General features: G+C 38.4%; 1 protein-coding gene across 1 annotated transcript in view; it reads left to right on the top strand.

The window, feature by feature from the left end:
* Window positions 1-21,378, top strand: part of INTU (inturned planar cell polarity protein) — an 86,441-nt gene extending 65,063 nt beyond the window's left edge. Inside the window, exons 11-16 of the mRNA XM_040250514.1 lie at window positions 918-1,139; window positions 2,123-2,575; window positions 3,475-3,572; window positions 10,768-10,957; window positions 13,576-13,733; window positions 18,399-21,378. Coding sequence (XP_040106448.1) covers window positions 918-1,139; window positions 2,123-2,575; window positions 3,475-3,572; window positions 10,768-10,957; window positions 13,576-13,733; window positions 18,399-18,510 — 1,233 coding nt within the window. The 3' untranslated portion in view covers window positions 18,511-21,378. The remainder of the gene's footprint in view (window positions 1-917; window positions 1,140-2,122; window positions 2,576-3,474; window positions 3,573-10,767; window positions 10,958-13,575; window positions 13,734-18,398) is intronic.
* Window positions 21,379-24,010: the final 2,632 nt, after the last annotated feature.

Raw genomic sequence — 24,010 nt, 5'->3', positions numbered from 1 at the left:
CCCCAAGCATCCTGTATCGAACCTGGACTGGCAATTCGTTTCTTACATGATAGTATACATGTTTCAGTGCCATTCTCCCAAATCATCCCACCCTCTCCCTCTCTCACAGAATCCAAATAAGCTTGACTTTTAAATGTTGTACTGTTATATAAACAAACCTAAATTTTCCCAAACTCTAACAAACATGAAAAATGCATTTTTCTCTTTTTCTCTGAATGTAAGTACAATAAAATTTGGATCTTAAAATAAGACTTATACCTAATATTTAAACATACATTAAATATTTCAGTTTCATTACATTTTAAAGCATTTACAAATCTGTAAGAAAGAAATAGTACTCAAAGAATCAAGTGTATATGAGAAAAGAGCAATACTTTGTTGATTTCCTTTTGTAGTTGTGTATAATTTTCCCTTATCTTCAAAAGTAACTGTATCTTATTGATAAATTTTCTAAAATTAGGTAGTTAACTTCCATGTAAAGCAAGTTAAGTTTCAATTTAATTAAAAGTTTCAATTCATCAAATGAATTTAAGTATTTTAATTTTGTATATTTTTAAGCACAGAATTAAACATATCTAAAGAGAATCAGACAATACCTAAGTGTGAAAAGTCTCACCACCTCAACTCATACTTCTCTGCTTTTCATCTTCAGAATTCAGTTCTTTGTAATTTTGCCAAATTCTCAGGCTAACGCTACTTAGAGGTGATCCTGCTTTATGCTGAAGTCTATCTATTACAGACCTAAGTTGTTATACATACTTGAACAGTTGAAAACATTTTTGTTATTTCTTTATTCTACTTAAAACTGGAATATTTTAAACCAACTGAAGAAATACCCGTAAAACTCTTAAAAATATATTATAGGATTATTGCTTTATGTCACTAGCTGACTTTTATTTTCTGTGGTTCCATTCAAGGGGTATTTGATATGCAGTCATTTGCCTAAGGATGATCTTATTGATATTGCTGTATACTGTCGCCACTATTGCCTACTGCCTTTAGCAGCAAAACAGAGAATTGGTCAGTTGGTAATATGGAGGGAAGTGTTTCCTCGACATCACCTCCAACCTTCTGCAGACTCAAACACTGAAGTCTTTCAGGAACCTGAAGGGAGATATTTTTTGCTAATTGTTGGCTTGGTAAGTTTACCTTCATTTCTTTCTTGGGTTTGTTTGTTTTTGCCATTTACTGATTGTCTAAATAAACATACAAAAATGATAATTCAAAATTATAAGCATGTCAAATACTAATATTTTAAAAAGTTACTCTCCTTTATTTCTTTTATTTTGTATCCATTTAATACTCATAAAGAAATAGTAATAAACCTCAAGAAAAGATTTTAGCAGGTTCTTAAGATTTTTTTGTTCCCATTTCTATAAAACCAGAGATTTTATCTTCTAGTTTGTTTTGGGAAATAGACATGAAAAGAATATAGAATCAGAAACATTAAATATGTGATTGCAAATGAAAGGACTACCACTGATGAAGGCTCTTTGAAGGCTACCTTAGAGGAGTCCATGTGCCGAAAGTGGCAGCTGATGGTGTATCAGGATAAGGCAATGTGAGATTTGTTTTCAAGGGTCATCAAGTAGCCTTGAGGATAACTAAGAAGAGGCGGGAGGAGTTTTTAATAACCATCACATAATTATGCCACATGTCCATATCTGTTTGGTGTTCAGTCGCTAAGTCATGTCCGACTCTTTGCCACCCTACAGCTGCAGCATGCCAGGCTTCCCTGTTCTTCACTATCTCCTGGAGTTTGCTCAAACTCATGTCCATTGAGTTAGTAATGCTATCTAACCATCTCATTGTCTGTCGTGCCCTTCTCCTCCTGTCCTCAAACTTTCCTAGCACCAGGGTCTTTTCGAATGAGTTGGCTGTTTGCATCAGGTGGCTGAAGTATAGGAGCTTCAGCATCAGTCCTTCCAATGAATGATCAGGGTTAATTTCCTTTAGGATCAGACTGGTTTACTATCTCCTTGCTGTCGAAAGGGCTCTCTTCTCCAGCACCACAATTTGAAAGCATCAGTTCTTCAGCACTGTTTAGTATTCATAAATTTATGCATGCCTGTTACAAATATTTTCATGTAGCTAAACCTGTATTAATTTTTTTTTCTTATAGAGACATTACATGTTATGTGTACTATTAGAAGCTGGAGGCTGTGCATCCAGAGCCATTGGAAATCCTGGACCAGATTGTATATATGTGGATCAGGTCAAAACAACTCTTCACCAGCTGGAAGGGGTAGATTCCCGCATAAATGAACGGCTAGCTTCTTCTCCAACCCCCTGCTTGTCTTGTGCTGACTGGTTCCTCGCTGGGTCACATGAAAAATTAGATAATTTAACCACCTCACCTATCCTCAGTAGGCTGCACGGTGCTTCCAGGGTCGCAACCTCTCCAACATGCAGAAGAACTCTTTTCGGTGACTACTCCTTAAAGACACGTAAGCCCAGTCCATCCCGAAGTGGAGGGCCTGACGGTGGTCTTGAAGGTGAAGGTGTTGGCCTGAACCCCCACACTACGGAATCTCAGGGTTCTGATGGTTCAGAAGAAACTGGGGCCTTGCTTAAGGTATGTGTTCATTCCTCTGTGTACATTCTAGGAGCTAAACTGTCTGTCCAGTCATTATTTGTAATTGCAAGGGAATTTTTAATGACAAACCCTTCTTCATTTGTACTAGTGGTGGTTTTTGTCACTGTTGGCAAACCAATGATTTAGGGCCAAGAGAGAAAGAAATACCAAGTAATAAAACATTAGAGAAGTGTCAGGTCCTTGCTCATGATGTGTTACTGCTGTTACTGCTAGCATAGGATAAGCCAAGAGGTACAAGTTAGCATTGAAAATGTTTAAAGGAAATGTTGGCAGGAAGGGGGACCCCTTCCAGGGTCCAAGAGGGGGCTCTTGTCTAACACTTGGAAATGAATTATGTGAAGAGACACGTGCTGATGAAATAAAAGAGTCTACTGGAAAGGGGCTCCCTGACAGAGAACAGCAGGCAGCAGGGTAAGGGAACCAGGGAGCACTTCTCAGCCACATGTTTTACAGTCTCAGGTTTTATGATGATGGGGTTGGTTTCTGGGTCGTCTCTGGTCACTCATTCTGACTCAGGCTCCTTCCTGGTGGTGTACGCGTCACTCAGCCAAGATGGATTCCAGCAGGGATTCTGGGATGTTGGTAGGACATATGGACTGGTGTCTCCTCTCTCCTTTTGACATTTCCCAAATTCTTCCAGTTGGTGGTAGCCTGTCACTTCCGCATTCCTTACTAGGACCCCTCTTGTCAGATAACTCATGCAAGTAGTTAACTATTGTTGCCTGGCCAGGGTGGGTGGTTTTGATCAGCCGTTCCCCTAACAGAAACATTGAAAAATAATAAGTAGTTCTCCTTGAAAGACTTCTAGTTTTACATTGTATCTTCTGTTTGATTTCCATTCTTAGATATAAACAGACCTACTTAATAATACTTTTCAGGTCACGAAAAAGAAGTCTACTCTTCCAAATCCGTTTCATTTGGGGAACCTGAAAAAGGACCTTTCAGAAAAAGAAGTGGATATATATAACACTGTAAAGTAAGAAACTTCCTTGTTTCATTCTTTTTCACTTTACTGTCTTTGAGGAAATTTTACAGTGAAAAAGTGCAGTTCCATAATATATAAACTTTATTCGGCAAATATGATATGCCTTATATATGAAAGAAGATAGCTATGCTATTTCCCTAATATTTTTCATTATGCATATAAGAAACATAAATAAAAAACATACAAAGTAGTATTCCAAAATGTAAAAGTTTCCATTTATGTGTCTTCCACAGGTAGCCTCCCTTTTGTGTGTCTAATTGTTAAATTAGTTTATTGTTTTTAGACTTTCATGGATGCTGTGATTTTTATAGATACTCCTTAGCTCTGAGTACTCATTCCCAGTGCTTGAGAGTGTTGGTTGCTAATGGCTCATAGTGAAGTCCCCCTACCCTGCCCTTGTCCAACTTGGAAGTTTATTAACTCTGCCAAGCTTACAACCTCTCCCTAGGAGTGGCCACATCTAATGACTAATCGATAAGTGAGTGCAGGCTTGGCCCCTACTTAAATTCAACACAACTCTGAAAAGCCATGCAAGTTTCAAAGGTCCTGGCAGTATCTGCTGAGTCCTCGGTCTCAACTGGAGTGCAGCTTTTCCCTCTGCTCAGTCCTGCTTCCTTCATGCTCACCCCCACAGCTGTTGTCCCCAAAAGTCCTCCCTAATAAGCTTCCTCCCTGCGTATCTCCCTATCAGAGTCTGGAGCCAGGGAACTGACCTATGACACCCTCTTTAGGAAATAGGTAAAAGTAAATAGGGAATTCTGATGTAAAAGGAGCTGAGTGGGAGAAGCATGTTTAGAACTTAATCTGTCTATAATTATTAAAATATTAACTGTTAGAAATTCACTTCTTGTTGTGCAGCTATTATGTGGTGACTTGCAGGGCTTCCTTCCTGAGCTTTGTATGGTATTATGATAGCATGCATGGAATCAGTTTGTTAATAAACTCCTATTGCACACTTTCATTAGCGCAAGTAGACATGTACAAATCAAGTTCACATTAAAAGAAAAAAAAAGCTGTTCAATATTACTCAGACATAAAAAGGAACACAGTTGAGTCAGTTCTGGTGAGGTGGATGAACCTAGAGCCTGTTATACAGAGTGAAGTAAGACAGAAAGAGAAAAACAAATATTGGGGATTTCCCTGGTGGTCCCGTGATGAAGAGTCTGTGCTCCCAATGCAGGGGGGCCTGGATTCGGTCCCTGGTCAGGGAACTAGATCCCACATGTCACAGCTAAAGATCCTGCATGCCGCAACTAAGACCCAGTGCAACAAATAAATTTTTTAAAATACTGTATTTTAACACATATATATGGCATCTTAAAAAAACAGTACTATGAACCTATTTGTAGGGAAGGAATATAGATACAGACATAGAGAACAGATTTGTGGACACAGCAGGGGAAGAAGAGGGTGGGATGAACTGAGAGAGTACCATGGAAACATATACATTACCATATGTAAAATACGTAGCTAGTGGGAAGTTGCTGTGTAACACAGGGAGCTCAACCCAGCACTCTGTGACAACCTAGAGGGGTAGGATAAGGCGAGGAGCTGGGAAGAAGTGAGAGGACACATGTATACTTATAGCTGATTCACATTGTTGTATGGCAGAAACCAGCACAACATTGTAAAGCAATTACCCTCCAATTAAAAATAAAATTTTAAAACGATGTTTTAGAGCTACCACCTTCTTAATCATTGAAATGTTTTATATTAAGTTCATATATGTGTTTCACAGAGTTGTCAGGAAAAACTTTTCTCATAAAGTCAGGGCAAAAACAAGGTAATCTGTCTTCATAAAATAATGCATTGAAAATCTAATGTGTTAAAATTTGGAATTTAATGTGATGTTTAATATTTTAGTAGTTAAAGAAAATTAGTTATTTTATAAAACAAAAATATTTTTTAAACAAAGAAATCTATTTCAAACCTCTGGTGGAAGCCTGTAATAACTTCCCCAAACCCTAATCTTCCATTTAACAAAAACTACTCCTCTGAATTTTTAATACCTCCATATATTATTTTTTTAATGTATGTATATATGTGTTATTTAGGCTTTATATCTAATAAAAAGAAATACTTTTTCCAAGTTTATCGCTTAACAAAAGGTTATATTATAACAATATAAATTTATAATTGTGTTTTTAAGCATAAATTAATATGTGATGTAAATCATAGGCTCTCCTATTTAAAAGGATGCTACAGAGGCATATTTATTCCCTTTACTGAGATGGAAAGATGTTCAAACTATATAGTTAATTTTAAAAATGTGATGCAGACTGGTGTGTAATATACTTTCCTAATTTGTTTTTGCAAAATAAAAAAATATACTAAATATGCAGAAAATATTCCATTCAGTAAACAAGTCTTACCCATTCTGCATTCTAGTAATTCTTGAATCCACCCAGCGCCGCCTAATTGTACCCTAGTTCAAGCTCCTGTTCTCTCACCTGGTTATACTGCAACCAGTTCCCCATTCCTATCCTATCCTGAATCTATCCTCTGCTGTAGGAGTGACCTTTCTGAAGAACAAATCCAATCTAATCTGCATGTTTTAAAAATAAATACTTGTCCTTCCATTGGATAATTGCTTGTTTGATGATTTTTAAAGTTGCAGTTTAAACACTGCGTGAGTTAATATACACTGAGTTAATTTATGGTTTTCAAGAACCATAGCTGCTCATTGTGTTGTGGGGTAGTTCTGAGAGAAAACTAAAGAAGTTAATATAAATTTTAATTCTAAACCTTCCTAAATACGAACATTACTAATAACTTTTTAAAGAATCATTCCTGTTCTGTACCTTTTCTTGAATTTGAAAACCTCAGAATTAAATGGTATGTTTTCAATTATTTTCTTTTTGAATAATTAGTTTTTGTATTTTGATTATTTTTTACTTATTTGAAAAAATACCAGCTACCCATTGTTAATGAACCCACCACTCTATGGAAAAGTATGAGAAAAATTTATAGACGATCTCCTTCCCTGCCTATCTTTGGCCTCTCTAAAGAAAACCAAGACCATTCAGTTCAGTTCAGTCACTCAGTCATGTTTGACTCTTTGCGACCCCATGAATCGCAGCACGCCAGGCCTCCCTGTCCAACACCATCTCCCGGAGTTCACTCAGACTTACGTCCATCGAGTCAGTGATGCCATCCAGCCATCTCATCCTCTGTCGTCCCCTTCTCCTCCTGCCCCCAATCCCTCCCAGCATCCCCCTTCTCCTCCTGCCCCCAATCCCTCCCAGCATCAAAGTCTTCTCCAGTGAGTCAACTCTTCGCATGAGGTGGCCAAAGTACTGGAGTTTCAGCTTTAGCATCATTCCTTCCAAAGAAATCCCAGGGCTGATCTCCTTCAGAATGGACTGGTTGGATCTCCTTGCAGTCCAAGGGACTCTCAAGAGTCTTCTCCAACACCACAGTTCAAAAGCTTCAATTCTTCGGCGCTCAGCCTTCTTCACAGTCCAACTCTCACATCCATACATGACCACAGGAAAAACCATAGCCTCGACTAGACGGACCTTAGTCGGCAAAGTAATGTCTCTGCTTTTGAATATACTATCTAGGTTGGTCCTAACTTTTCTTCCAAGGAGTAAGCGTCTTAATTTCATGGCTGCAGTCACCATCTGCAGTGATTTTGGAGCCCCCCCAAAAAAAGTCTGACACTGTTTCTACCGTTTCCCCATCTATTTCCCATGAAGTGATGGGACCGGATGCCATGATCTTCGTTTTCTGAATGTTGAGCTTTAAGCCAACTTTTTGGCTCTCCTCTTTCACTTTCACCAAGAGGCTTTTTAGTTCCTCTTCACTTTCTGCCATAAGGGTGGTATCATCTGCGTATCTGAGGTTATTGATATTTCTCCCGGCAATCTTGATTCCAGTCTGTGCTTCCTGCAGTCCAGCATTTCTCATGATGTACTCTGCATATAAGTTAAAAAAGCAGGATGACAATATACAGCCTTGACGTACTCCTTTTCCTGTTTGGAACCAGTCTGTTGTTCCATGTCCAGTTCCAACTGTTGCTTCCTGACCTGCATACAGATTTCTCAAGAGGCAGGTTAGGTGGTCTGGTATTCCCATCTCTTTCAGAATTTTCCAGTTTATTGTGATCCACACAGTCAAAGGCTTTGGCATAGTCAATAAAGCAGAAATAGATGTTTTTCTGGAACTCTCTTGCTTTTTCAGTGATCCAGCGGATGTTGGCAATTTGATCTCTGGTTCCTCTGACTTTTCTAAAACCAGCTTGAACATCAGGAAGTTCACGGTTCACATATTGCTGAAGCCTGGCTTGGAGAATTTTGAGCATTACTTTACTAGCATGTGAGATGAGTGCAATTGTGCGGTAGTTTGAGCATTCTTTGGCATTGCCTTTCTTAGGGATTGGAATGAAAACTGACCTTTTCCAGTCCTGCGGCCACTGCTGAGTTTTCCAAATTTGCTGTCATATTGAGTGCAGCACTTTCACAGCATCATCTTTCAGGAGTTGAAACAGCTCAACTGGAATTCCATCACCTCCACTAGCTTTGTTCGTAGTGATGCTTTCTAAGGCCCAGTTGACTTCACATTCCAAGATGTCTGGCTCTAGATGAGTGATCACATCATCATGATTATCTGGGTTGTGAAGATCTTTTTTGTACAGTTCTTCCATGTATTCTTGCCACCTCTTCTTAATATCTTCTGCTTCTGTTAGGTCCATACCATTTCTGTCCTTTATCGAGCCCATCTTTGCATGAAATGTTCCCTTGGTGTCTCTAATTTTCTTGAAGAAATCTCTAGTCTTTCCCATTCTGTTGTTTTCCTCGATTTCTTTGCATTGATCACTGAAGAAGGCTTTCTTATCTCTTCTCGCTATTCTTTGGAACTCTGCATTCAGATGCTTATATCTTTCCTTTCTCCTTTGCTTTTTGCCTCTCTTCTTTTCACAGCTATTTGTAAGGCCTCCCCAGACAGCCATTTTGCTTTTTTGCATTTCTTTTCCATGGGGATGGTCTTGATCCCTGTCTCCTGTACAATGTCATGAACCTCCATCCATAGTTCATCAGGCACTCTATCTATCAGATCTAGGCCCTTAAATCTATTTCTCACTTCCACTGTATAATCATAAGGGATTTGATTTAAGTCATACCTGAATGGTCTAGCGGTTTTCCCTACTTTCTTCAATTTGAGTCTGAATTTGGTAATAAGGAGTTCATGATCTAAGCCACAGTCAGCTCCTGGTCTTGTTTTTATCAACTGTATAGAGCTTCTCCATCTTTGGCTGCAAAGAATATAATCAATCAGATTTCGGTGTTGACCATCTGGTGATATCCATGTGTAGAGTCTTCTCTTGTGTTGTTGGAAGAGGGTGTTTGCTATGACCAGTGCATTTTCTTGGCAAAACTCTATTAGTCTTTGCCCTGCTTCATTCCGCATTCCAAGGCCAAATTTGCCTGTTACTCCAGGTGTTTCTTGACTTCCTCCTTTTGCATTCCAGTCCCCTATAATGAAAAGGACATTGGTTTTGGGTGTTAGTTCTAAAAGGTCTTTTAGTTCTTCATAAAACCATTCAACTTCAGCTTCTTCAGCGTTACTGGTTGGGGCATAGACTTGGATAACTGTGATATTGAATGGTTTGCCTTGGAGATGAACAGAGATCATTCTGTCGTTTTTGAGATTGCGTCCAAGTACTGCATTTCGGACTCTCTTGTTGACCATGATGGCTACTCCATTTCTTCTGAGGGATTTCTGCCTGCAGTAGTAGATATAATGGTCATCTGAGTTGAATTCACCCATTCCAGTCCATTTTAGTTTGCTGATTCCTAGAATGTTGACGTTCACCCTTGCCATCTCTTGTTTGACCACTTCCAATTTGCCTTGATTCATGGACCTGACATTCCAGGTTCCTATGCACTATTGCTCTTTATAGCATCAGATCTTCATTAGTTAGTGATAAAAAGTTATTCTGATCATGCTGCCTAATTAACAGTTTAACAGGAGGTGCTGATGGTGGGTTTCGGTCCATATGTTTACAGACTGACAATCAGGAAAAAGCAAGGTGTAGTAGAGCAGGCCTCAGAATCAGCTAAGCTCTGACACTGAGCTATGTGACCTCAAACAAGTTAATCCAAGTCCTCTGAACACTGATATTGGTTAAAATGAAGTGAAGTCACTCAGTCATGTCCGACTCTTTGCGACCCTGTGGACTGTAGCCTACCAGGCTCCTCCGTCCGTGGGGTTTTCCAAGCAAGAGTACTGGAGTTGGTTGCCATTTCCTTCTCCAGGGCATCTTCCCAACCCAAGGATCGAACCCAGGTCTCCCACACTGTAGGCAGATGCTTTACCATCTGAGCCAGTAGGCTCCCAAAATGAGGACAGTAGTAGTTAATATCTTACAGGGTAATTATGAGAATTAACCTAAGATACTTTAAAGCACCTACCCTGGCACACAGAGGGCATTTGGTATATGATAACTATTACCATTATTTCATGCTCACTGCTACTGTTGTTCTTTACTCTTCTTACCACTGGTAGAAATAAGCAGTATTTATAGGTTCTGCTGGAGTCTCAAACTCCAGTAGGGGAAGAAAGGATGGAAAAGAATGGAGAAGTGAAAATAGTAAGAGAACATAGTAAAGAGACTGTAATGATGAGAAGTAGTGGAATACTTCGAGTAATCGCCATGGATTCTAGAATGTCACCTCCGCTTTGTAGTTGGTAATACTGATTTTATTTTTCTTCAGGATGGTCCATTTGACTGTCATGGTAAGAGACTTTATTGCTACTAAGCTACTAACTGAAAATCTTAGTTTGTTGGAAGGAGTTTTTGTATGTGGTGCGCTCTAGACTGATACCTTGTTTATGGCTTGTAGATATCTGGGCCAGACTCAGGCTGAGTTATTCATTACCAGCCATGGAAAAAGAGGGCTTTAGCCAGTTTGGGTTGTTTAGCAAGGGGATGATTAAGTTACTTGCAAATGAATTGGTGTTTATCCTTGAATAACATGTAGTATTTGCCTCCATTAAGGGAACTGATAAATAACCCTAGCCTGTATTTCAGATGCGGAAGAGGGAATTTCAATGTTTGGCCTAGTTTTTCTTCCGTAATTATACTCCTAATGTTCTGTTGTAGTTAGCAGCTTATTAGACGTCTACCGAAGCAACATTTTTAAGTTTACTCTAATATCTCTCTAATTCCTTTTTTTTCCCCAAGATTGACATCTGGTCCTGAGAACACACTTTTCCATTATGTTGCCTTAGAAACAGTGCAAGGGATCTTTATTACTCCTACCCATGAAGAGGTGGCACAGCTGAGTGGCTCGATCCACCCTCAACTAATAAAGAATTTCCATCGGTGTTGTCTCTCAATTCGTGCAGTTTTCCAGCAGACATTGGCTGAAGAGGTAGGGCACTGCTATAAATCTAGCTCTCTGCCAGTTTTACTTCCAGATCTCTTAAATATTCTGTCTGAAACTCTTTAGCAATAACTATTTTCATTTAATTTTTTAAATAGTCATTCCATCTAATTTGAATGCCAAAGGATTATATTCACTGTACTTAACTTTAAAACTTTCTTTCATAATTCTGAGTTTGATGTCCCAGATTACTGTTTCAGGAAATGGTGGGCCTGTGATTTTCTATAGCAAAATAGAATATAGTAGTTTGTAATGTAAACTTGCCTCCCATATTTGATATCTGTGACTCAGCTGTTTTTTGGACATTTATCTCTACCATTTTGTAACTGATAATTTTTTTAAGTATTCAAAGGCAGGATAAGGTATCTGGAATATAAAGGAATAAAGAACAGAATTTATACAATAATGTTATATATGTTTTAGCCACTTGGTTGGTTGGTTGCTTGCTTGCTTGCTTGCTTTTCAATCCAGAATGAAGTTTTATTTAATATTGTACCTCCAGAAAAGTAGTAATGTTGTATACAATTAAAATCTCAATTACATAGTTTTAACAGCAGGGAAAGATAAGTATTAAATTTCTTGAGAAAGATAAATATATAGAAGTTTATTTGTAACTGGTCAAACATCATACTGCCAAAAAACAAAATAAAGAAGACTGAAAAATGAATGTAATGTATATAGCAATACATGTACCAAGGTTGCTAAACTTGTGAAGAACTTAGGTGTAAAGGTGGAAGAACATTGGGCCGGGAATAAGGACTCCTAGACTGGGCCTCAACTTTTCCTATTTCCTCAGTTATAATGTGAGTGAGCTCAATTATATCATCTCTTAGGACTCATTCAGCAGTGAAACTCTTTGTCTTATAGGATTTCTTCTTCGAGCTACCAGAAATTGGTATTTGGCAAAATGTCATGTTTGACTGTATATCTCTATGTGCGTTGCATTCTTATGCTCCTCCTTTCCTGTTTAACATACTAATAGATTCTGTAAGGTTCATTTCATTAATTTACTTAGTAATATAAATTAGCCTTCCCCCTATTATTTAAACATAGAGGTACCTACCATTCACCAGATACTACTCAAGATGCTGGGGATACAGCAGTGAACAAAAAGTCTCTTTCATCATGAAGTCTGTATTCTAACAGGGGAAGCTAATGAGTTAGCAAGCAGTTTAATATATCAGGAAGGGTAAGTTTCAACAGCAATTACAACAAAACAGAGTAAGGATGAGAGGTGGTGGTTACGATTTTGAAAGATCCCTCTGATCATGTCAAGTAATATTTGAATAAATACCAGAAGGAATTGAGGGATAAAGCCACGTGGCAAATGTGGAGGCTGAGCTTCCAGACAGAAGGAACAGCCAGTATACAGCCATGGAGGTAGGGTGGCTGAGAGCGTGCAGGAGCAGCCTGAGGCGGGAGGAGAGCAGTAGGAGCTGAGATGGCAAAAGCAGCAGGACTGGGTCATGCGAGGCCTGATAGGCTAAGGACTTTTTGAGATTTATGTTCTTCGGTAGTTCTGAGAAGAGCAAGGACATGTTCCTTAGTTTTCAAAGGATAACTCAGGCTACTCTGAACAAGCTTGCAGGGTAGATAGAGAGGGTGGGAGGCAAGGAACTGTGGAACTTCTCAAAGCAAGAAGTATCAGTGGGTTCTGGATCTTGCAGATATAATGGAGGATGAGCCAAAAGGATTTGTGTCTTCAATAAGCATTTTGAAAGAAGGAGAAGAATAAGGATCACTCCACTGTTTTGGCCTGAGCCTTAAAGAAAGTCTTATATATTCCAAGTGGGTCATTGGTTTGCTAATGATTTAATCAGTGGGAAATCTAGAGAGTATGCTTCAAAGGAAAAATATTGCTTTAAGTGTATGTGTTTTAAATACCTTATAAAATCACCTACTCATTTAGTAACTCATTAGTAACCTATTCATTAAGCATCTACTGTGTACCCAAATACGGCTGCTTTCAAGGAATACAGAGATGAACAGCATATAGTCTCTGCCCTGGGAAAAAGGTTCTAATGTACTGGGGAAGACAAACTTATAAACTGCTACTGCTACTGCTAAGTCGCTTCATTCGTGTCCGACTCTGTGCGACCCCATAGACAGCAGCCCACCAGGCTCCCCCGTCCCTGGGATTCTCCAGGCAACAACATTGGAGTGGGTTGCCATTTCCTTCTCCAATGCATGAAAGTGAAAAGTGAAAGTGAAGTCACTCAGTCGTGCCCGACTCTTAGCAACCCCATGGACTGCAGCTTGCCAGGCTTCTCCGTCCATGGGATTCTCCAGACAAGAGTATTGGAGTGGGTTGCCATTGCCTTCTCCTATAAACTGCTAATATAGTGTAAATATTAATAAGGTAAGGCTGTGAAACAAATGTTTCCTTGGAGAGTCAAGAGAAACTTTATCCGTGAAGTCTCTTGTAGGAGATGGCATTTAAAGTAAGTATGAGGAAGGGTAGAAATTTTCCTGCAGGTAAGGAGAAAGAAGAATGTCATTGTGGGCACTTATAGTATTAGGATCAGCCAGTTCGAATCTATATATGAAAACATTTAAAGCAGCACTATTAACACCAGCCAAGACTAATAATACCTATTAATTTACAGAAAAAGAAAGCACTAAATGGCAAAGATCATTCAGGTTCAACAAATTCAGTGTCTTCTCTGAACCCTGTGAAAGAACATGGTGTATTGTTTGAATGCTCACCTGAAAACTGGACTGATCAGAGGAAAACACCACCAGTTATGGCTTACTGGGTAGTAGGGTAAGTGGAAGAAAATATTTTTAAATGTTAAAAAGGGGGTAAAGGAGATAAACATTTTAATATATAAGCATGGATTTATTGCTGCTTGTAATGCAGAAGATGTGGGTTCGATCCCTGGGTCAGGAAGATCCCCTGGAGGAGGAAATGGCAAAACACTCCAGTATTCTTGCCTGGGAAATCCCATGGACAGAGGAACCTGGCAGGCCACAGTTCATAGGGTTGCAAAAAGTCAGACATGACTGAGCAACTGAACACAACACACCACATGAGTTTATTAACATAATTCTAATATTTAATGTATTTTAAAATTCTGCTTACTAAATAACACCTTTTAAAATTCTTCCCAAGTCTTTTTTTTTATTAAAAAAAACTAATTCACTTATCTTACAACATTGTACTAGTAAGACACTAAAAGGTAATGAGTTCATACCCATTGCTATTTCCTTCTGTCTCTAACTTTTTTTCTCCCCCTCTTTCCTCCTTTCTTTCCTTCTTCCCTTCCCTCTCTTCCCCCTGTCCCCAACCAGCTACAAGACCTGGCCCTATCTGTCCCCCGGCCACCTCTCTGTTTCTACCTCCTGTCACTCTCTTCCTGCAGCCACTGTGCACAGCCACACTGGCACCAGCTGAACTCTGTTCCTGCTGTTCCTTCCATGTGGGATGTTCTACTTAACCTTTGCCTATCTGGCTTCTCGATACTCAGACCAGTAGTAACATATCTCCTGTCAAAGACACAAACTGTCATCTCTTTCTCTCTGTCACTGGAGTGTCAGTTCTATGAGATCAAAAACTGTATCTGTCTTGTCCACCACTGGCACCACAGTCACTTGATAAATATGTAAGGATTAGTAAATGGAGCTGTGCTTGGCAAAATGGATGTGGTGATGCTTAGGTGGACTGGCAAACACAAAGAAAAAGACACAGTCGTTGCATTTGATGATCTTAAATCCAGCATAAGAAATATGAAACATGCTTAAATATCTATGTACTTATGGATGGATATTCTACGGAGAGAGAGAGATAGATATAGCTGGCTATATTTTAATGTTTTTTTTTTAAGGTCAGTCTCCCAAGGCAATAGAAATAAAAACGAAAGAAGCAAATGGGATGTAATCAGACTTACAAGCTTTTGTACAGAAAAGAAAAACATAAAAAAAAGAAAAACAGAAAGATAACCTATGAAATGGGAGAAAATATTTGCAAATTATGTAAACAACAAAGGCTTAATCTTCAAAATACACAAACAGCTCATACAACTCAACAACAAAAAACCCAACTGAAAAATGAGTTCAGTTCAGTCACTCAGTCGTGTCCAACTCTTTGTGACCCCATGAACTGCAGCACACCAGGCCTCCCTGTCTATCACCAACTGCTGGAGTCTACCCAAACCCATGTCCATTGAGTCGGTGATGCCATCCAACCATCTCATCCTCTGTCATCCCCTTCTCCTCCTGCCCTCAATCTTTCCCAGCATCAGGGTCTTTTCAAATGAGTCAGCTCTTCACATCAGGTGGCCAAAGTATTGGAGTTTCAGTTTCAATATCAGTCCTTCCAATAAACACCCAGGACTGATCTGCTTTAGGATGGACTGATTAGATCTCCTTGCAGTCCAGGGGACTCTCAAGAGCCTTCTCCAACACCACAGTTCAAAAGCATCAATTCTTTGGCACTCAGCTTTCTGTATAGTCCAACTTTCACATTCATACATGACCACTGGAAAAACCATAGCCTTGACTAGATGGACCTTTGTTGGCAAAGTAATGTCTCTGCTTTTTAATATGTTGTCTAGGTTGGTCATAACTTTCCTTCCAAGGAGTAAACATCTTTTAATTTCATGGCTACAATCACCATCTACAGTGATTTTGGAGCCCAAAGAAATAAAGTCTGACAGTGTTTCCAGTTTCCCCATCTATTTCCCATGCAGTGATGAGACGAGATGCCATGATCTTTGTTTTCTGAATGTTGAGCTTTAAGCCAACTTTATCACTCTCCTCTTTCACTTTCATCAAGAGGCTCTTTAGTTCTTCTTTGCTTTCTGCCCTAAGGGTGGTGTCATCTGCATATCTGAGGTTATTGATATTTCTCCCGGCAATCTTGATTCCAGCTTGTGCTTCCTCCAGCCCAGCATTTCTTATTATGTACTCTGCATATAAGTTAAATAAGCAGGGTGACAATATACAGCCTTGACCTACTCCTTTTCCTATTTGGAACCAGTCTGTTGTTCCATGTCCAGTTCTAACTTCTGCTTCCTGACCTGCATACAGGTTTCTCAAGAGGCAGATCAGGTTGTCTGAAAAATGGGTAGAAGACTTGAATAGATATTTCTCCAAAGAAGACATACAGATGGCCAATAGGCACATGAAAAATGCTCAGCATCACTAATTATTAGAGAAATGTAAATCAAAATTATGATGAGGTACCACCTCATACCAGTCAGGATGGCCATCATTAAAAAGTCAACAAATAACAAATTCTGGAGAGGGTGTGCAGAAAAGGGAACACACCTACACTGTTGGTGGGAATGTAAGTTGGTACAACCACTAAGGAAAACAGTATGGAGGTTTCTCAGAAAACTAAAAATAGAATTAACCATGATCCATCAATCCCACTCCTGAGTATACACTCAGATACAACTATAATTCAAAAACATACATGCACCTCTGTGGAAACAACCTAAACATCCATTGACGAATGAAGAAGATGCAGTATGCACAACGGACTACTACTCAACCACAAAAAAGAAAATAATGCCATTTGTAGCAATATGGATGCAACTATAGATGATCATACTAAGTGAGGTAAGTCAGAAAGGGAAAGAAAATACTATATGATATCACTCGTGGAATCTAAAATATGGCACAAATGAACCTATCTACACAACAGAAAACAGACTCAGAGATCATACTTATGAGCGAGGGGTGGGGGAAGAGAATGGACTGGGAATCTGAGGTTGGTAGATGCAAACTATTACATTTAGAATGGATAAACAACAAGGTCCTACTGTATAGCACAAGGAACTATATCCAATCTGCTGGTATAAACCATACAGAAAAGAATATTATAAAAAAAGATTGTATATGTGTAAAACTGAGTCACTTCATTGTATAGCAGAGATTGACACAACATTGTGACATTGTGACACAGCTGTACTCCTATAAAAAATAAAATAGGTAATACAACCACACACTCTGGAAGTTCTGAAAAAGGGGAGGAAATCTGAGATTACAAAGAAAGGCTAAGAGATTCCATTTGATCTGCTTTAGGAAATGAACTGGATTTGGATAGCGCATTCTAAGTAAAGGATGGGATGAATATAAAGACCCAAACAAGGGAAATCATAAGGCTTGGTTGGGAGTAGACTAGTTTGCTAGGATGGTGGAGGAATGGCATATACAAAGATGAAGTGAAAGATAAAACTGGAAAGCTAAGTTAGGATCACTGCAGAGAGCCTTCAGTTCCTAACCAGGGAATTGAATCTTGAAGGAAATATTGAACTGCCGATAGTTCTTTGAGTTGGGGTAGAGGGTTGGTGAAGGAAGGAGCACAGAGTTGGGTGGGACTAACATTACTCGACACCTACCACATAGTACTAAGCTGTATGACAAACGCTTTACAAATGTTATCCAAAGCAGTAATTCCCATGTGCTGACCCACAGGATTTAGAATCAGCTGAGTCACGTTAACAAGGGCCTCCCTGATGACTCAAACGGTAAAGAATGTGCCATAGGGGAGACCCGGGTTTGATCCCTGGGTTGGGAAGATCCCCTGGAAAAGGGAATGGCTACCACTCCAGTATTCTAACCTGGAGAAGTCCATGGACAGAGGAGCCTGAAGGGCTACCATCCACAGGGTTGAAAAGAGTCAGACACGACTGACTGAGTCACTTATTAAAATCAGAAATGCCTGCACCTCATCCCAGACCTACTGAACTAGAATCTATGGGAGTGGGACTCTGTATGTTTAGTAAACTCACTTGTGATTCTGATGTATAACCAGCCACGCTTGGGAGCATCAACATGATCAAAACTCAGTGTATAGTGATCAGCGCTGTGTTATTGGAAGATCAAGCTGGGAGCCAAATGGAATGGTGTGGACACGAGAGAGAATAGAGATAAGAAGACCAGTTAGGCACACATGCAGGTGTAACTACATTCACAGCTGGAATTGCAAAAAGTCAATAGGTGTTGAATTATGATGATGCTGATCTATGCAGAATAGAGAAATTGAAGGAAGTCAGAAATGGTTTAATGTTTTGTATACATTAGTATTGATTTAAACAGACTAAAATTTTAACTCTTTAAGAAAATCTAAGTTTCAATGTTAATCCCAATTCGATGTCTAATAACTACTGTACTTAGAATGATGGTATGTCATTGACTATATTATAACAACAACTAAATTTAACATTTTAAAACTAAGGAATATGACTACAGAAATTGACACAATAGGCTTTTTACACTCTGAAAAAATAAATATAATTGACCTAAGGCATAGATTATTTAATTACAAATCTAGCTGCATTTCCCCCTATGTAGATTTATTAGACTAGTGGTTGAATTTATGACTTATTCTTTCAGAAAGCAAAAAATGTAGCAAAATATATTGGAGAGTTGGAGTTTTTTCCTTCTTGGAATTTTGAAATTAGTGTATTCTTTTTCTCTACAGGAGACTCTTTCTTCATCCCAAACTTCAAGAACTTTATGTCTGTTTTCATGACTCAGTTACAGAAATTGCCATTGAAATGGCTTTTAAACTGTTCTTTGGATTAACCTTGTAGCTGTATTTTCTTGATGCATAGCAACACTGTGCACAGACCATCAAGCAGGGTTAGAACTGCTGAAATCTATTCACAAAGAGATAAGATTTAACTTCTTTTCACTAATCAATACTGAACATAAGGCTGATGAAGACTGAGATGATACCTGCTGGATTTGATGCACTAAATCTTATTCTGAGACTTTTGAAGAAAATACTTGATCAAAATATGAAGAAGAGATTGTTAACTTATTTTCCATTTTGGTATATAACATTAATTTATTTACTGATTTGAAATAATATGATATATTTTATGTAAAATTAATATAAGAATGTTTATCTTGGAAAAATACCCAATTTTTTGTGTATGTTTCTCAAGAATAATATTGATATCTGGCAAAATAATTATGAAATTGGGAAGAGATGACCAAGTTCTGTTACTAATTAGTGTTGTGAGCATGAGCAAGTTTTTGTACCTCTCTGAGCTCAGATTTTTCCTGTACAAATGAAATGATTGCTTTGAGGTGTCTAAAGATCCTCTTCAGTAAAATGTGCAATTTTTCCCCTCTAACCTATTGTTTGGTACCTAAACTTGTAATATTGAGTACTGATTCCTTCTTAGATCAGATACTTTTCCGTTAGGTATTTTAGTAGATACCTCACTGGGGGGGAAGAGAGGAATGAAAATTAAACTTACTTTTTTATTTATTTGATTTTCTTTACTCATTCAGGTCAGTTCTATTTTGGCTAGGATATATATTTTTAAACTATTTGTTCATATACTTTCATTGTTTTTCTCTTTTTTGAAATATATTCAGGTATACACACATTTTATACAAGTTCATGAATTTTAGGAAAGTTGTATGTAAATCTTTTTTAAAAACTGTACCATGTTGAAAACACTGAAAAAGTTAACTAAAGAAATTCTATGGTGACTTCCAATCAATACAAAGTTTTGCCTTACAAATCTGGATGTATAGGTTTTCCCAAAGGGGTACCTTTAATGAACAATAATTTATTTGACCATGAGTAGAGAAAGAAAGTTACTAAGATCAGAATTTTCTTCAGCTGTCAGAATTTGGCAGATTGAAAGGAAGGAAGAACATGACAATTCTTAATTGACATTTACCCAGTGGATTCTCCTGATTCTCAGATGCCCCCATGACTTTAGAGCACTGGGTTCTCTCTTCTTCAGGATTTACCTTTGGAAGGCAAATTACACCAGCACATCGAAAGCCAGTCTCTGCCTTTCCCCTACCTCAAGCATGAGACCTCCAGCTTAATCAGAATTAACTGAAAAACGTAGTGGATGCACCATTTAAAATATTTGGTCTTAGAAGAAACACTATTATCCCTCTGTCTGGGCTTCCCTGGTGGCTCAAAGGTTAAAGCGTCTGCCTCCAATGCGGGAGACCCGGGTTCAATCCCTGGGTTGGGAAGATCCCCTGGAGAAAGAAATGGCACCCCACTCCAGTACTCTTGCCTGGAAAATCCCATGGACTGAGAAGCCTGGTAGGCTACAGTCTGTGGGGTCACAAAGAGTCAGACATGACTGAGTGACTTCACTTCACTTCATGAGTTTAAGAGATTTTCACCCAGGTGTTGAAGATGCAAACCACTATACTTGTCCTATTGGTGACTTGTGGACCTTAAGTTTGGCATTCAAAACAGAGCAAGAAACTTTGGTAGAAAATGGCTAAGAGTATTTAGTAAATGTCTTAAATTTCTTGTTAATGTTCCCTCAAAACCATGAAGCTATTTTTAATATGGAGAATTATTAATAAATGCAGCCATTGATCACCTCAGATTTTCAAACAGACTGAACTTGGCACTTTACCATTAGGAACTTTTTGTTTCACTTAGTGGGAAATTTTGATCTGTTGAACTGCTTTCCTGGTCTCAAAGAATCATAAGACCACTATTTAATAACTGAAATAAAAAGATAGACTACTGATCTTATATAAAGCCAAGTCATTTGAAGTATTGCAGATCTGCTCTGTAATGTGCATGTTCCAGAGACACTGTATTTTTAAGAAAGAAAACCAAACATTATCTTGGCTTTTATCTCTAAATAGATATCAAAATAAATGTGGTAAGTACTGTAAACTTAGCTGCTCATTTTTCCATATATGTTCAGATTCACACCTGAGAGTAGATGTGTCTCACTGGACAATAAGTGCCTGTCTGCAACTTTATTAAATAAAGAGGGACATAGAATGCTTTTGCAGGTATAGAAACATTCTTAGGTTGGATTTTATTAGCGTCCTGCAAACATTCTTTTTCACCAAAGTCTGTAATGCAAAAGACTATATTCCAGCATTAAAAAAAAAAAAAAGCAAGTGCTGTCTTACCACCATCATATATTTTTCAGTCCCATCTCCCCACAAAATTACATTTTAGATTTCAACCCCCATTCTCCATTTCTCTTTTTTGTCTCATTGTTTTGTCATGTTAGAAAAGGGAATTTCTCTTTTTGTGCCAAGGGACCTCAATGATGATGCACACTGGCAAGTTAGTAAATTGCAGTCCCTGCTTTTTTATATTTCTGATACAAATGGGAAGAGCTATGAAACCAATTTACTAGGTTTGTACACTTTGAACATTCTTGAAAATAACATTGTGAATAATTATTGTTGTCTGTGTGATCTCCCTCTAAATAGTGCCTGGCACACATTATGTGCTATAAAAGTGTTAGCAGCTGCTACTACTACTACCGCTACTTATTATTAAATATCCATTGGTTGAAAACAATAGAGTCATCTAAATCATACCCTCTACTGTACAAAATGTTGGAAAGCTAAGAAAAATTATTCAGCACTAAACACTTTTACAACGAGGGTTTATACTTTGAATATTTTAAAATACATTAATAAATATTACTAAAACTTTATATACTGTACTGTGTGGAAATTAATTTTTTAGAGTTGTACTTCTATATAACTGAAGCTGTTTTTGCACTGTATTGATAGTTTTTAATAAAAATGGTGCAGAGGTTTGTTTGCAGTTGTGTTGACTTTTTGTCCATTCATCCAACAAACATTTATTACGTTTCTGCTCTGTACCAAGCACTGTTCTGCATGCCAGAGATACAGCAGTGAGTGAACAAAACAGCCAAAAATTGCTACCCTCATGGAGCTTATGTTCTAGTGGGAGAGGTAGACCTTATGTTTTGCTTAAGTAAAACAAAAGCTAAAAGAAAAAAAGGGAAGCAAGAAAATGGAGTATGAAGTATGAGAGACAGGGTGGCCAGGGAAAGGGTTGCTTAGATGGCCTCAGATCTGCAGTAAGTGGGGAAACTAACCAAGCTGATTTCTAAGGAAAAAGTGAACAGTGCAAAGGCCCTGAGACTATTTTTAATATCAACATATAAATCACCAGAACTTTTTTCATTCAGTAAATCAGTAAATAAAATGCAAAGCAGCAAATTAAAATAAACATTTGCAGCTTAATCTATTGAAAAGAGATGATTCAGAGCTCTTTAATAGGGTAAAAAAAAAAAAAGCTACAGTTCTAAGTACTTTCACTTTTGCTGTCTTCTAGCAAAGAATATATGTCAAAAGTAAGCTTGAGGATATCATAAAGGAACATTCTATAAACAGTGTTAACTGCAGAGTCATGTCAGGGGAGGGCAGAAAGGGGGGCAAAAAGGGAAGGGAGAGAAAATTGCCCTGGGGAGCAGCAGCAGGCTTTTCTGACTTCTGAAAATAACTTACGTTTCCTGTGACCAGAGATGGTTCCTTTAACTTCTTTTGGCACCTTAAAGAGACATTCTTGCCTGGGGTGTGATTCCAGAAATTCGCCCTTTAAATGTCTTCCTAAGTGCTTCAAATTACCTTAAAAGAGAATGAAGTCTTTCATTTTTCCAGAGTTTTGCAGATAAAATGCCCATCATTTCTTGAATTTGTGATGGATTTCACAAAGGATTTTGAAGTCAAGGCAGTGAGAAAACTTTCAATTTTTCAAGCTAGGAATAATGATAAATGAAATTGCTTTAGAAAGATTAACATGTCAGCAGCATACAATATACAAAGAAACTCAGGCTGAAAAACCAGTTGAGTCAAGTGAGCCGCTAAGAAAAGGAAGGTAGCATCAAACATGGTACCAGTAGGACTTGCCAACTAGTTTTATGAGATTGCCAAAAGATTAACAAAATTCCTGCTCTGGAATGCTTCTGGCCAAAATATTTGGTTTTTTACTAGTGACAAGTACTATTAAAAGTGTGACAACACACTTGGGATAATAAATTTGAAAATGCAAACTAAAGTTCAAAAAAGCCAGTAACTCATCTCACATTTTATAGATGTGTTTAAAGACTGCAAGTCCTGCAGAGTAAGAGATGATAAAATGGAAGCTTCCTTCCTTTAGTAGAAACCATCAAACAAGTTGTAAAGAGGAATTAAGAATATATTTCTTTATTAATAATAGGACATTTTTTGCCTCTTTCACTCTTATTCCCTCATTAGTGTACAGTGGAGTTTTCCAGCAGTTACATATATGTTGGGCACTACTGCAGCAAATGGAATGCAAAAGCAGCTGTGTAAATCAGGCTTTTATTAAGCCAGACAGACTTTAAAAAATATAAAACAAGGCTGTTCTCACTACATTTTTTGTTGGAAAAATAACTGTTCAATACAAAAATGTTACTTATGTAGAGGTTTACTGTTATTTTAAATGAGATTTATATAATTTTGTTACGATTTCTGAAATGATTAATATCAATATATAACATAAAAACAGAAGCTTCTTTGCAGTGAAAGAAGAGTGAAAAGGTATCCTAAAATCAGCTTGTGAACCGCTGTTCTAGAACACATTCCGAACTCTTTACATTAAAATTACCTGGGGAATTCAAATTCAAACACAGACACCTGGGCACAAACCCGTGTCTCCCCCCACCCACTACCAACACCTCCAATTTGTGCAGTCGTCTGACTGAGCACCACTGCTCCAGATAGAATTACCAAATTAAATAAAATACAGGAGAAAGAGAAGTGTGTTGAATTATGTTATGGGGGTACAGTAGGTAAAACCAGACACTGAGACAGTGATTAGACAAAGGACCCCTGTTACATTTAAAGAAGAAGATTTTAAAGCAATTTCTAATAGAAGGTGCAAGGGTTACTCTAGGAACCAAAACTAAACTTGGTTAGTCTCACATGGTTGATTTGGCTGCTCTGTCATGTTTGGGCTACTAAATCTCTTTTTACAGACCTGGTTCTCCCGGATCCCTTCCCAGATGAGAACTCAAAGCCTCCCAGTCCTGTCCGCCGCTGCAAGCGCAGCCAGGCACCTCTACTTGCTTAGACAGTACCGCGCTGAAGAGCCACGTGTTGGGAGTCACGTGACCGGCTCCACTGGCTGGAGGCGGTTGGAGGCACCCGCGCCCCTGGCGCGACCTTCTCCCAGCGTGCTGAGCGCGGCTTTCCCGCCAGGACTACGCTGAAGCGGTTTTCGGCTTCGTCCTCGCGTGTCTCCGGCTCTTATTTTGAGCTTCTGCTACCCGTTTTTACGTCAGTCGTCCCACC

Source organism: Oryx dammah, unplaced genomic scaffold, assembly GCF_014754425.2.
Source record: "Oryx dammah isolate SB20612 unplaced genomic scaffold, SCBI_Odam_1.1 HiC_scaffold_12, whole genome shotgun sequence".
Classification (NCBI taxonomy): Eukaryota; Metazoa; Chordata; class Mammalia; order Artiodactyla; family Bovidae; genus Oryx; species Oryx dammah.
This window is presented reverse-complemented; position numbering and strand designations above follow the sequence as displayed.